Genomic DNA, 14,170 nt, shown 5'->3' with positions numbered 1-14,170 from the left:
GCTGCTTAGAAATTAAGTGTTAACGAGCAGTTGGACAGGTGTACCTAATAAAGTGGCCGGTGAGTGTATATTTCAATATTCATTTAGCATTTTTTATTCATTCATCACAATAATTTATAATGACAAATAAATGAATAAATTAAATGATATGCATTTATCTATTTATTTTAATAAAAATTCTGATTTATATAGATAATATATGGAATATATAATATATAGATTAGATAATAGATAATTGTATAGATAAATGAATATCTAAAAAATAAAAACGGACGGTCAACCATGTTGTGAGTGTTGGCGTTGCAAAGTTTGTCCACCAGAGGACGCTCTACAACGTCCCTCGTTTTCAACTAATGTTAGGGAAATCTGATTAAGTTTTGTTACGCGTTTCTGGATATTATTATCGGCCGATATATCAGCAGATCAGATCTTTAAATAACCGAATATTCGTATCATATTGGCCTTAAAAATCCTTTGTTGGTCGGGCTCGGTAGCGGGATGATAAAGACAAGTTCCGGGAGTGTTTTGGCTAGCTAGGCTGAGTGTTCTGATGGTCATGGAAAGAAACTGTTATTCAATCTGTTTGTTCTGGTTTTTTAATAAGATTAGAAAACACTGAAGCAACACTAACCTATAAAACTGTCTGCTCAAATAAAACAGGTGAGAAGCAGGAAAGAGTTTTTACTAAGTTATGGTTACAAACTGGTCAGGTTTCTTTGAAATGACACCAGTTATTCTAGAACTGAAGCTGCATTTCCTTCTTCCTTACTGGAAGTCCCAGTCTGTGTACACCCCCCCCCCCCCCCCCCCCCCCCCCCCCCCCCCCCCCCCCCCACGCCTGCCAGGCTGTCAGCTGGGTGTGCTCTGGGCCGTGAAATGCCAATCCCTATTATTTCCGTCTTGGTTCATTTAGAATTTCTTATTACATAATCTACATTATTTTATTTATACATTATGTTTTAACCATAGACTGTCAATCTATGGTTTTAACGTTAAAGATACATGTGGAAGGCACAGGACATCCTTAAGCTTACTTATCTATGGGTGGCTACCACACTAATCTATAGTAAGCATCTTCAGTGTTGTGTACATTTTAAATAATATGTTGGTAAAAAAATATTTGGCGACCCCTTTACGGCGACATATTTGTGCCTCATCCCGCAGGTAGATGCTTGTAGACACTAGCTCAACTTTTCCCAGCTACAAGTCTTTCCCATTCATTTCTCCCACTGACATCTGGAAAAATCTGTATAGAAAGAGTTTAAGACAATGCCTTTGGCTAACCAGCTACCATATGAATCATAAACATACCATATATCATGTAGAGTGCAAAAACGAACAGAAAATCCAAAAAAAGTCAAAGGTACAAGTGAAGGAACTACTCATTCCATAGACCACTGCGCACCACTTGAATAAAGAAAGCTAACGTTTGAATTTGGCTAACGACTAGCAGAGCCGCGGGAACATACTTTGAATTGGGGGTGCTGACAAATTTTCAGAGAGGTTTTCAGCCAAAGTCAGCCACCACACACTTAACTTAATAAACCAACATTCTTACCTTGTGCTGCAGTCATAACCAAAAATTCTCATCTCCAAAACGTCTACCAAGTGTGACCTCGAGGCTGCAGCACTCAGTTGACGTTGTTAACGTTCCCTCCGCCTGCCCTGCTTCTGCTAGCTTGGCTAACAACGTTAGCTGCCTGGTGGTCTGTTGCTAGCAGATCGCTCTGGGATTGTGGAGGTGAGGTGCTGCTACGTTTTTTCAGTTACAGTTGCTGAGTTTTCTACCTCCAATCTTTTAGGCTTTTTAGCCTGTGGACGATTTATAAAGAAATCCAAAATAAGCTTTTGTGCCATGGCTAGCGAACGTCCGTAGCCTACTGTTGACCCGCCGGGAAAGTTCTCACAACTTCCTTCACTCATCAGCGTCAGAGGCACGCAGCGCACTTTGATCACTCTGGGCAAAATTGGCAAATTTATTCTAATCAAATTATGTGTTGCTTACTTACCAAATTGTAAGAAGTATTACATTTAATTTCTAATGAAAGGGATTAGGTTTATATTAATAATCTATTTATTAAAAATAAATGTTTTTTTTTTTTTAAATTATGGTTGTAGTTGTTTGTCCTTTTGTTAGAGGCACCCTCCGCACCTCTAGTTCCAGCGGCCATGACTACTAGCTGAGACAGCATGTAATAACTTTAAAAGATCCTCAAAATAAAATACATAAATAACCGTTAACATGTATAACAGCTGTTATGTCAGCTATAGCCTGCTTTTACCAGTGTTTAGTTTGAGATAACATTATTTTAGACCGAATCAAGCTGTGAGCTAGCGGTTAGCCGAACTAGCTGTTAGCTAAACTAACGTTAGCTTCCTGGCGGAGGCGCAGCCATCCTGGTTGCAGCTGTGATGATTTTAGACGAGAGGGAGGAGTGCGGGAGGAACTCTTACTTCCATTGGTCATCACATCATAGCCACGCCCTTAAACACCCCCTGGTCTCCCCCTACTGGAGATCAGATAGAATGCAGGTTTAAGGAGTCTCCCCCTGCTGGAACTCAGACAGAATGCACATTTAAGGCACTTCCACATTTGCAACACCAAACCGAACCGCATGCTTTGTCCATTAACATTTACAGTCTATGATGTTACACCAGAAACACATCTATGAATTAATGAATACACAAAGTCAGTCAGCTAGCCGGTAGCTATTCCTTAACTAAACATTCAATGTTTGCTTGCTAGCTAAAAAGTCGTTCAGTTAGCCTGAAGCCATTCCTTAACTAAACATTCACTTGTTTGCTAGCTAGCTTGTTCGTGTGCTTATAAAAGATTTATTGGAAGTTTACTTTGACATGCCCTTACGGAATACTTCAGTACACTGATTGTTCTAGAAGTATGTTTTTCACTTTTACACAATTTCTTTCTGCTGTTAGTTTGGTCAAAGTTATGTTAATAGTACTTTTAGGCCAAGCTCAGTTTTTAAAGGTCAAAAGAAAAAGAGCAAAATAAATGAACTTGGTTTGCCTTAAGATGAAAAGACTAAAAACATGAAGATTAAAGTGGTTTATAAAATTGAATACTTAGCAGGTGATGCGTTTTGGCTTTAGCCACAACTCAAAGACAAGGTACAAATGATGTGAACATGGATGTGACATACGCAACCTGAAGAAAACCTACAGACAACCATCTGTTTGAATCCGAGCAGTTTATTGAGTTGAGTATTTTCAGATGAAAAGGCAGAAACAGACATGAGAGCCAATAACAATTTCTATACCAAGTTGATGGGCCGGCTGCTGCCTATGTAACATTACTACCTTTGATTTCTAGACCTAGCTGTTTCAGATTATAAGTCAAATGTTCCCAAATACATGAAGAGTGCACAAAAGCATGGCTTTTCTTTGTGTTTTAAGTTTGAACCCACAAATAACAAGAATGAACTTCACCCAACCACCAAGACAGTCAAGATAATGGACATCTTGTCCAATGATGGAGGAGCAGAGTGCAAGCTGAAGTACTGCATCTTTCCTGTTTCACATCAAAATACAGAATTAAAAATATATACAGAAATCAACAAAATATTCAGTTCACAGTCCAAATCCTCTAAGAAACTAACCACAGCAGAGTTTTTTGTGTGCAATTTTGGTAGGTTTTCTACTGAAGCGCAATGCAATCAAAAAAAAAAAGACCTTTTCTCCTTGGTACGAAGCTTGGAATTATGAGAACAGATCTTACTCAGAGTTGCTGTGACTACTTACTGTCATTTTCCAATCAAGCTGTAACAGTGAAAAACCCCGTTGGCTGCAAGTTCCATTAATTTAACTACAGACAATGGAAGAAATACAAATTACTTAACAGCTGCGAAAAGGCTGTTTTTAATATAAATTTCAAAAGTAATGTGCACTTATTAACTTCTATTGTCATTGGTTTTGTGTGAAATTATGATTATGTGACTTTACAATTGTCATGCCTGCGACTACATTTTTACTTCATCATTGCGAATTCCTATGGACAAGGTTAATAAAATAAACAGTAAGTTAAAAAAACAACTAAATTTAAGGTGGAAAAAGTTAGTTAGAAGCATTCAAGCCATTTGAGACAAATCTTTCCAGGACTTGCAGAAAATTACAGGAAACAACAGTGTTATCTATTTGAAATCAGCCAACGAGCATGAGCAGAGTCAGAAATGATCTGATTCAGGTTTCAATTCAAGACAAACCAAAATGAAGCCGTGAACTCTGAGGCAGAGCAGAGCAGGTGATATCTAACTCTGTCTGAGTGAAGACATGGAGTTCTCCGTGGAAATTCTAACTACTGAGGTTTGATACAGAACCTAAAACTGCCAAGAGGACAACATCATTCTTTGTGATTTTATTTCATATTGTAGCAATACATTGTATGGCTCACAGGGTGATGCCGCATGCCAGGGCCCACATACTAACAGGATGTGTGTGAGTGTGTGTTCAGGGTCGGCAGCGCTGGATGAATCGGGGGTACAGGCAGACGTCTCTGATGTGATGTCTGTTCAGTAGCCAAGTGAGGAAACGCTCCAGACCCAGACCATAACCGCCGTGAGGGCATGTGCCGTACTTCCTCTGAAACACAAACACACAGCAGCCTGTTAATACACACAAATACTAAAACAGTATGAAAACAAGGTAAAGTGGCAGGGTGGCCCAGTGGGTAGAGCATATACTGAAAGGTTTATGCCTTGATGCAGAGTTCCAGGGTCCGAATTCTACCAGTGACGATTTCCCTCTCTCCCCTTTCTCACCTAGCTGTCCTTTCAAAATAAAAGGCGGAAAAGCCCAAAAAACCTGCGTTCTATCTGAATTCCAGCAGGGGGAGACAAGGGCATTACAAAAGGGTTTTTTTAGGGCATGGCTATGATGTGATGGCCAGTGAAAGTGTGTAACGTAATGTGGAGTCTAAGGGCTCCTGCCTCACTAGACCAAATACTTCAAAATCGATAAGGCAACAATATTGTGGCGTTGACTATTGGTGCTTTCACAAAATATTTACATAATGAGGCTTTTGATAAATAATCATCCGTAATGTGGATATAATGACTAAGTGGGTAATAGTAAATAATAGAACAGTTACAACAGTCTGGTTAGTTCAGAAAATGACATCACTGTACTGTAATGCAGCCTTTAAAACCAGGAAAAGACAACACTTACTGTATGTAAGCCATCACTAACATAAACGTCTGCTGCCCTCATCCACCGCGCTGTTTTACACAACTATAGCATGCAACTCTGCAAATAGTGATGTTTTCCAAACAAGTCAGTTTGGAATCTAAACTTTGGAATCTTTGCTACTAATTTTAACATTTTGACAGATGTCAGTAAATTTAGCTACCGGACCATGCCAGTGATATCTGCATTCATTCTTTAGCCTTTCTCTTAGACCTGGGCAATATATGGATATTATATCGATAGCGTGATATGAAACTAGATATCGTTTTAGATTTTGGATATGGTAATATGGCATAAGTGTTGTCTTTTCCTGGTTTTAAAGTCTGCATTACAGTAAAGTGATGTCATTTTCTGAAATAACCAGACGGTTGTAACTGTTCTATTATTGGCCCACTATTACCCACTAAGTCATTATATCAACATTACTGAGGATTATTTACCAAAGACCTCATTTACAAATATTTTGTGAAAGCACCAATATTCACCACTATCATATTGTTGAGTTATCGATATTAAGGCATTTGGTCAAAAATATCATGATATTTGATTTTCTTCATATCGCCTGCATCTATCCCGGATATTAAATTGCATTTAGGCAATACAAGTGTTGCTTTTTCTAGAAAAGGAAACCTCTTTTGTATCTTTTGTATCCAATTACTCGAGGAAATAATCTGTAGAATACTCAATTACTACACTAATTGATAGCTGCAGCCTAATCTGCATGGAGCCTACAATGTGAGCCAGGGTCAGGCTCTGCCGTGCTTCATGCAACATCAATAAAGAACCAGAGAATATTTAATGTTGGGCTTGAATAAAAAATAAAAAATTACTTCAATGATGAATCAATTCTCAAAATTGTTCATGGCTGGCTTTCAAACAGAAATGTTATTCCTTTCTGGGCCGAGATGCAACAAAGCAAACAGAAAGACTCAGTTGTTGCTTACCTGGTCAGTGTACCAGTAGTATGGGGTCGGGTCGATTCCCTCCCTCTTGTATCCCTCCAGCAGCTCATCAGAGTCCCAGATACGCATCGAGCCCCCGACGATCTCGCCAACATTTGGCATCAACAGGTCAACCTACACACACACACACACACACACACAAACACACACAGACGATCACACACAATAATCATACAGCTCATGAGTTCCAAAATAAATTCATGGCACCCAAACACTTTTATGTGGAGTATCAGTTTAATCCCCTCTTGGCTCCACACATCAGGTCTGAGTGTTGCTACATTTAGTTTAGAGCAATATATACTCTAGCAGCAATTTATACTCTGCACCTATCCCGTGTTTCAGACCATTGAAGGAAAGAGCCACCCTGATGGACCTCCTGGTTTCGAACTAGCTTTGAGTTTGGCCCGTGGGGTTTCGTACCGACTCAGTGAGACGTTTGTCCTCGGGACAGCGCTGCATGTAGAAGGACTTGATCTCAGCTGGGAAACGACAAAGCAGGATGGTCTCGTTGATGGCGTCTGTCATCAACCTCTCTGGAGCCTCAGGGATGTCCTAAGAGGGGGACAGACAACAGACGAGTCAAAACACAGAATTAAATGTCAAATGCAGGCCACACTAAAAAGGGGGATATCACAAATAAAGAAAGATTTAAGTAGGTTTGAGTAACAATTTCTTCAAACGTGTTATTAAGGAAACACTAAGCAAGGACAAATCTTGGTTTACTATAGCTGCTTTCCAACCAAGTAGTTACAGGAACTTAGTTAACAGGAACAGGAACAGTCCACTTCTAAACAGTTCTACTAACTACTCTACCAAAACCAGCTGTGCCATTTGCATTCACAGTGGCCAAGTGGCCAATAACTAAACTGATTCTAACACAGCCATCTAACCACCACTATGTGGAAAAGGGAAAAGACTTAGGGCATACAGGAACTGTGGTCAGAGGAATTTAATAATCCCCAAAATGGTCCATTCAGGGTTACAGTTATTCTAGGAACTGCAAAAATGAACACTGCAGCTGACCGGATCTGGGGAGCCGCAGCTCCACAACTGAACATCAGACTGAGAATAGCAGAAACTCAGCTGGTAGCTCTTTCACTACCTGCTACACAACTAAGGGATTACATTAATCCGCAAAAGCCTAAAACCTCAGATTTGTTGATGTCTGTTAGTGCTAGCTGAACCTGCATCCAGTAAGGTCAATGACATACAGTAAAACTACACGGGAAGAAAGAACTACATCAACACCATACTCTTAGAGAGGATGACTGCTGACATGAAATCAAAGTGATTTCTGGGCTACGGAGTCATGATTTGAGCCAAGACAAGAACTCAAATGATGTGCCTTGGATATTCCTGTGTGTATGTGTGTGTGCGCGCGTGTGTGTGTCATGTTTAATCGTCACCTCTCCAAACTCGTAGTAAGAGCCGTCATCCTTCTTGACGTCGTGCTCTCTGAGCCACTCGATGGCTTCAGTGTAGTCCATCCTCTTGAATGGCCTCTTGGGGGCTTTGAAGTTCTAGTGAAAAAAAAAACAACAAAAAACATCATAGAAATATATTATTACTATCAAATTTCTATGACATATACAATTTATCCATGTGGTTATGACGAGCATGGGGTCAAAAGCTCCATCTGCTACTAAGTGGAGCTTGAGGTAAGATTGTTTCAAATGGCTAGAGTGAACATTACCACCACTGTTTTTGTTGGCTATTATCCATGTATCCAAATCAATTGTAATTGATGAATATTCCATCAATGAGCACATTGTTTTTGCACTAAATCAACTGTTAATTAGGAAGCCATCTGTGACAAAACGTTAAAACCAGTATAGCTAGAGCACAATTCAACATATTCAACAAAGAAAAGGTGCCGTACGGGGTTGATGTCGTAGAGAAGCGGTGCGGCGGGGGATTTGAGCACTCGGTCCACCACGTCACACACCAGATCCTCCAGTCTGTTCAGCAGGTCATCAAATGTCATGAAGGGACACTCGGCCTCGATGTGAGTGTACCTGAACACAGGGGGGAGGGGATCAATAACCATACATACATACATACATACATACATACATAATGTATTATAGATATGCAAATCTCCACAAGCTTAAATTAGAATTTTGGTCGATTCCAACATGGAGCTCTGTTGATTGGAGGTCCGTCAGAGAGAAAAACCAAACCAATCGGTGCTGCCTACACCGTGTTAGAGTTAGCAAAAACTCTACTGTACTGTACGGTTGTAAAGCGGGGAGGAGAGTGAGATAAAAGAGTCTCTCCCTCCTGTAGAGGTCGAACAGAAAGTTTAATGGCTGCTGTGGCATACGCATCAGTGGCCAGAAAATTAAAAAAACAATCCTTTAAGAACTATACCGACATCTTCTCTGAGAATTTCTCTGTGATCAAAGTACAGCTTTTGTCTTTGAACTATATTAATGTTCATTTTGCGTCTGCAAGGATTGCTGATTTTGTGTCAATTATGTGATTGAAAACAATCAACTCACTGGTTCAAACACAATGTAGAAAACTGTTATCGGCCTGTGCTTGGCTTGGCTTAAAGCTAAACGTGACATCGGGCTACTTGTACTTTAGTGTTGAACAGCACGCTCACTCGGACAGGTGTCTGCGGGTGCGGGACTGCTCGGCCCGGTACGACTGGGCGATGCAGAAGGTGTCCCCCAGGGCAGGTATGCAGGTCTCCAGGTAGAGCTGGGAGGACTGGGTCAGGTACGCCTGCTCGCCAAAGTAGTTGAGGTTAAAAAGCGTGGAGCCGCCCTCCACCTGAGTCTGCACCAGGGTAGGGGGAGTGATCTACTCCCAGAAAAAGCCAAAACAAAACAAAGACAAACACACATAAATAAGGTAGTTAGAAGTAAGCCCGCACAATTAATCGTTATAAAATCGCAATCTTGTTAAACCCTGTTCACGATTACATTTTTAAACTAATTAAACTAATTTGTTTCATGACTTTGATGTTCATTTAATTTTACAAGCCGACTGCATCACAAACTCTACTTTCTTCTGTGAGTTTTAAACTTAATAAATGTATAAAATAGCTTTTAAAGTGTTCCCAAGCGAGTCAACCTTTTATCCACTTCTCTTGGTTTGCATAGATCAACAAGCAAAACATTCACATAGCGGGTTCCCTTATTTTTGCTACCATCCCATCCGCAGACAGAAAAACATGGTCAGCAGACCTCATCAGCTGTATAATTGACAAAAAGTTTTGTTGCCACAACAAGTACAAGAATTTTAAGAGTTAAGAGTCAGTGGGGGTCCGGGGCCTTGTTGGTGAGGCTGATCGCTGAAGGGGAAAATAATTGATAGATACAGTTATAATTGAGTGAGGCTAAAGGATAATGTAAATTCTTGCTGTTGTTGTGTTAATGAAACATTAAGATGTGTATTAGTTACTTCTTATGCCAATCTATTATAGGAAACCAGTTCATACTGCTGCTGCTCCAAATTAAAAATTCAAGAAGACATGGGAGAGGGATCTGAATGGACGATGAGGAGTGGGACAGAATCTGTAGGACTATTAAAACTATGTCCCGCAATGTGAGGGTGCGCTTCATTGAGTTCAAGATTATGCATCGCTTCTATTGGACTCCCTCCAGATTGTTGAGAATTGGTCTGAAAGACACACCAAATTGTTGGAAATATCAGACAAAGGACGGCCAATTACTTCATCATCTATGGTTTGTGATAAAGTCCAGGAATATCGGACCAGGATACATAATAACCTAATTTATTTCATTTCATTTATTTCCTTCAAAACGTAATTTATGTGCTTAAAAAAGGATGTCACTGTGCTGAAGATATACAACTGCTCGCTCAGAAATGAGGCACAAATATTATGCCATGAAGCGTGCTATCATCTGCTACGTTAGGCATTTAAACCTGTGAAAGCAACAGTCTGACATGGCTAAAATGACAGACGTAAACTCGGGTGTTGGTGTGCTTCACCTCGTAGTAGCCGCGGCTGAAGAAGTGGTCCCTGAAGCACTGTGTGACGGTGGATCGGACTCGCAGGACCTTGGAGACGTTCTCTCCTCGGATCAGCATGTGCCGGTTGTTCAGCTGGACGTCCACATCCGACTCTTCATTCAGCAGGTTATCTGCCCCCCCGGCTGGAGCTAAGCCAACCAGCTCCCAGAAGTCACAGTGCAGCTCATGGCCTCCAGGCGCCTGGAAGAGCAAAACAAGACTGACCATCTTCTTCATGTTTCTTTATACTGTATCCAGCCTGCAGTATTACTGCATCCAGTTTGCACTATTACTGCATCCACCTTGCACTATTACGTAAACAATACTGTTTTCCATAATGGAATTAGAGAAACCTTATTTCTCCTAGAGCATGCCATGTGTCTGCATTACCAAGTTTCTTTTCAGCTTTTTACATGTTTTACGTATGTGCGGGTCAAAGACAAAGACAGGGAAAGTATCTACGTGCCAGCAGAGATAAACTAAAACACACCGTTGGGTCAGGTAAGTATTTACAAAAATCTAATTAACATGCTGCATGTACAAACCCCAATTCCAATGTAGTTGGGACGTTGTGTAAAATCGAATACAATGAGTTGCAAAAACTTTCCAACCTATATTCAACTGAATATATTACAGAGCACAGCACAATTCAAAATGAGTGAATATTTGCACACACAAAAAAGAAATAAAGTTGATCGTTTCTGAACATTACATATCTTGCCTTTGTATTGTATTCGATTGAATACAGGTTGAGGCTGAGAGCAGGTAAACGTTGACAATTAAACTTACCTACGAAACAGAGTATAGCTTTTTTTTCTTTTTAGCATCTCACATCACACTTTCAGTCACCATGACCACTACGGTCCGAAACGTGCACAGTGTGCATAGCAGAAATCCTGTTGTGCGTCTGCCCAATACCATGGCCATATCAACATAGAGGAAACACTGGTTCATGTAAATATGTTGTCTCTTGCAACCAGTTGTTGCTGGTTTCCTTTTTTACATTCATGTAGGGTTGGGCGATATGTCGATATCATGATGTGTGATTAGATATCGTCTTAGGTTTTGGATATTATAACATCGGAATATGACATAAGTGTGTCTTTTTCTGGTTTTACAAGGTGCATTACAGTAACAGTGAGTTAAGTCATTTTCTGAACTTACCGGACTGTTCCACCTGTTCTATTATTTGCCTTCACCCGTTTAATCATTATATCAACATTACTAATTATTATTCATCACAAACTTCATTGTGTAAATATTGTGGGAAAGGAATTATTGTCAACCCTACAATATCGTCGCACTATTGATATTAAAGTATTTGGTCAAACATATCGTGATATCTGATTTTCTCCATATCGCCCAGCCCAGGTTCCGTCTGTTATGCAGCAGGCGTGTTTACCTGTTTCCCCTCAGGAACAGGAGTGATAGTCCCGTACAGGGCTACAGTACTCTCTGTGGACAACACCAAGCCATTGTAGCACTGGCACTGAAGTCAAGGAGGAGAAAAACAAGTCAGCGTTGGCACCAGAGGCAGGAATTTGTCACTTATACTTAGTGACAAACAACCTCAAGTGTGGTGCATGGTAGTGATATCATCAACAATTAAAGTTATGTACTGTATGTACAAAATATATCTATTGATGTAAATTAATTTATTATCCTGCCTCTAGTATCACATTCTTGATTTCAAGTTCGATTTTCACTCAAACTAAATTACTTAAAAACCTAGCTTTGATACGGTTGTCTTTTTGTAAATAATAAAACCATGACAATTAAAACGTACAAACGTTTAGAAGATAATTTATCTCAGCTTCAATTATTATATACCATAAAAAAGACAGAAGATTAGAACGCTATAAAGAGTGTAAAATGGTGAAGTTCTAAAGCTGTACCAGTAGATCAGACAGGACACACTGGAGGAAACCAGTTCCGTCTCTCAGCACCACGAACATCAAGTTCTTCCCTGTAGGAGGAGAGAGAGAGAGAGAGAGAGAGAGAGAGAGAGAGAGAGAGAGAGAGAGTCAAACCCTCTGTCAATGAAATGTAAAAGTAAAAGACATTCTGAACTTGTCTGCCCCTTTCTGCTCTGAAGCCAAAGACAGAAACAAATTAAATTTAACACACAAACATCTTCTAAGCTGTTTAGATCCCTTGTTAAATGGTTAAATGGAATGTCAGGTTTTAGTAAACAGTTTTAAATCAACAGCTAGGATGGCGGGGACGGTTACCGCAATCCCACGGTCACGTGGCGCCTACTGCGGGTCTGAGCTCGTCACCGCAATCACCGCAAAAACACATTGGCCTGTGACGTGTGCCCGGCAACGTTGTGTCTAACAACATGGATTGTGTCTGACGACATCATGTCTGACATGGATTCAAGGTTTTCTAAATACAACTCATTAAAAGATGGAGCAAATCCGACCTTTGGCCATTTGGGGAGGGCAATGGTCCATGACACATAACATCCATGGCAGGGAAGGCAAAGCCATTTCTCCGTTCTCAGCTGCGATAGACACATTACCGTTACTGCTGCAGTGTTTAGCAGTGCACATTAGCCTAGCAGCTAGCGGAGCAACCTTCTGTTTATAGCTTTATCCTGACAAAACGGCACAGTTGAATTTCAGCCTGCATGTACAGAGCAGATTAGATTATATTGGTAGAGAGAGCAACAAGTCGCCCTCTCTTCCCCCTCAGCTTCTAGACGCGCTGCAACATTTGTTGTAGGCTAAGGTTTAAGCCAATGTTTCTCCGGGGATAACCCGTTCACTTTACCGGCGGTAGGCCTATTAACAGATAAAGCCACGGTGTCTTGAGAAGCTGTGGCTTGTTGTTTTATTATTCCCTTTTAACTCATTTTACAACAACTCTTTTTCTTACAGCAGTACACTTATACTGCTTCTCTCCGCTACTGCTCGCTCTCCCTGCACACGAGCACTGACGTCTTGATGTCACCCTGCCATCCTCGCTCTAACTTAGGCCACTCTCATAAGGGGGTTGCGGTATACCCCATTACCGCAGGAATATCTTCCTTTTCAACCGTGGTAAGAAAAAGTTCCATACCGTCCCATCCATATAAACAGCTAGTCAAACCAGTTCTATTTGTTTTCTTCTGCCAGGCTCCTCACCTTGTCTCCTGAGGCGATGAACCCATCCAAACACTTTGACTCTCTGCCCTCTCTTGGCTTCCAGATGATGGATTTTAACCTGCAAACGCAGCATAACACTTATGTCACTAGCACAATAGGGCACGGACATATTTGGGCTTGGATACTCTTTTGGTAATATTTTCTTATTCTTTACTCAGATAGCTCTTGTTTAAAAACTAACTGCTGTAAATTTTAGATACTCGTGTTGGTTGGGTGCTTTAACATAGTACAGGTACCATTCACCATTCACACACTGTGGCCGAGGGTGCCGTACAGATGCCACCTGCTCATCAGATAAACACTCACACACATTTATACCACTCTGGGGTTGAGTGTCTTGCCCAAGGACACTTCGACATGGAACTGCAGGGCCAGGGTTTGAACTACCAACCTTCCTTGAACTATAAGTCACCGATTTAGGGCTCGCCCAGCACATCTGTTCACTGTAGAGCTATTTTTCCCGGCTCGAGCAAATAGCTAACACTTACAGCTAAAGCCACGACCTCCCTGCACTGCTGAAAACGGTGCTCCTGAAATATTCCTCACTGCAACTCTTCAGCATCCTCCGCTACGTCGCTCCAGCTTGCATTGATGACATCAAATGCAAATATAAGTATTGTCCCATTGTCGGCTTTAGCTACGAAAGAAAAAGTTCGCCCCCACACATTCAAAATTCCTAGAACACATAAGATAACCTTCCGCAAAAACTGCAGACTCTGTGGTGGAGCTCTGCTTTGAATGAAGTTCCATCGTGACAAATGTATGGACTACTTGCGGAGTGACATGAAGACATGAATCGGAGGCATGAAAAACGTTGACAGCGGTGAGCAGTCATTAGGATTACCAACGCGCTACCCGTGTCTTGGGCGAACCCCC

General features: G+C 40.9%; 1 protein-coding gene and 1 long non-coding RNA gene across 5 annotated transcripts in view; one reads left to right on the top strand and one right to left on the bottom strand.

The window, feature by feature from the left end:
• The window catches only part of LOC117959030, a 25,477-nt gene extending 20,896 nt beyond the window's left edge, over positions 1-4,581 (top strand). The window contains exon 3 of the long non-coding RNA XR_004659857.1: positions 4,458-4,581. This is a non-coding gene — a long non-coding RNA (uncharacterized LOC117959030). The remainder of the gene's footprint in view (positions 1-4,457) is intronic.
• The window catches only part of nars1 (asparaginyl-tRNA synthetase 1), a 28,971-nt gene that overhangs the window by 11,699 nt on the left and 3,102 nt on the right, over positions 1-14,170 (bottom strand). For 3 of the 4 annotated variants that reach the window (XM_034895858.1, XM_034895857.1, XM_034895859.1), the window contains exons 6-15: positions 13,274-13,352; positions 12,041-12,111; positions 11,548-11,634; positions 10,125-10,346; positions 8,770-8,969; positions 8,041-8,176; positions 7,568-7,681; positions 6,582-6,713; positions 6,144-6,275; positions 4,457-4,596 (exon numbers count right to left, since the gene is read on the bottom strand). In XM_034895858.1, coding sequence (XP_034751749.1) covers positions 4,465-4,596; positions 6,144-6,275; positions 6,582-6,713; positions 7,568-7,681; positions 8,041-8,176; positions 8,770-8,969; positions 10,125-10,346; positions 11,548-11,634; positions 12,041-12,111; positions 13,274-13,352 — 1,305 coding nt within the window. In that variant the 3' untranslated portion in view covers positions 4,457-4,464. Of the gene's footprint in view, positions 1-3,923; positions 4,597-6,143; positions 6,276-6,581; positions 6,714-7,567; positions 7,682-8,040; positions 8,177-8,769; positions 8,970-10,124; positions 10,347-11,547; positions 11,635-12,040; positions 12,112-13,273; positions 13,353-14,170 lie in introns of those variants that run through there. The other variant, XM_034895856.1, reaches the window with a different exon arrangement.

The sequence above is a fragment of the Etheostoma cragini genome, chromosome 16 (assembly GCF_013103735.1).
Source record: "Etheostoma cragini isolate CJK2018 chromosome 16, CSU_Ecrag_1.0, whole genome shotgun sequence".
Taxonomy (NCBI): domain Eukaryota; kingdom Metazoa; phylum Chordata; class Actinopteri; order Perciformes; family Percidae; genus Etheostoma; species Etheostoma cragini.
The sequence above is the reverse complement of the archived record's forward strand: the minus strand, read 5'-3'. Positions and strand labels throughout refer to the sequence as shown.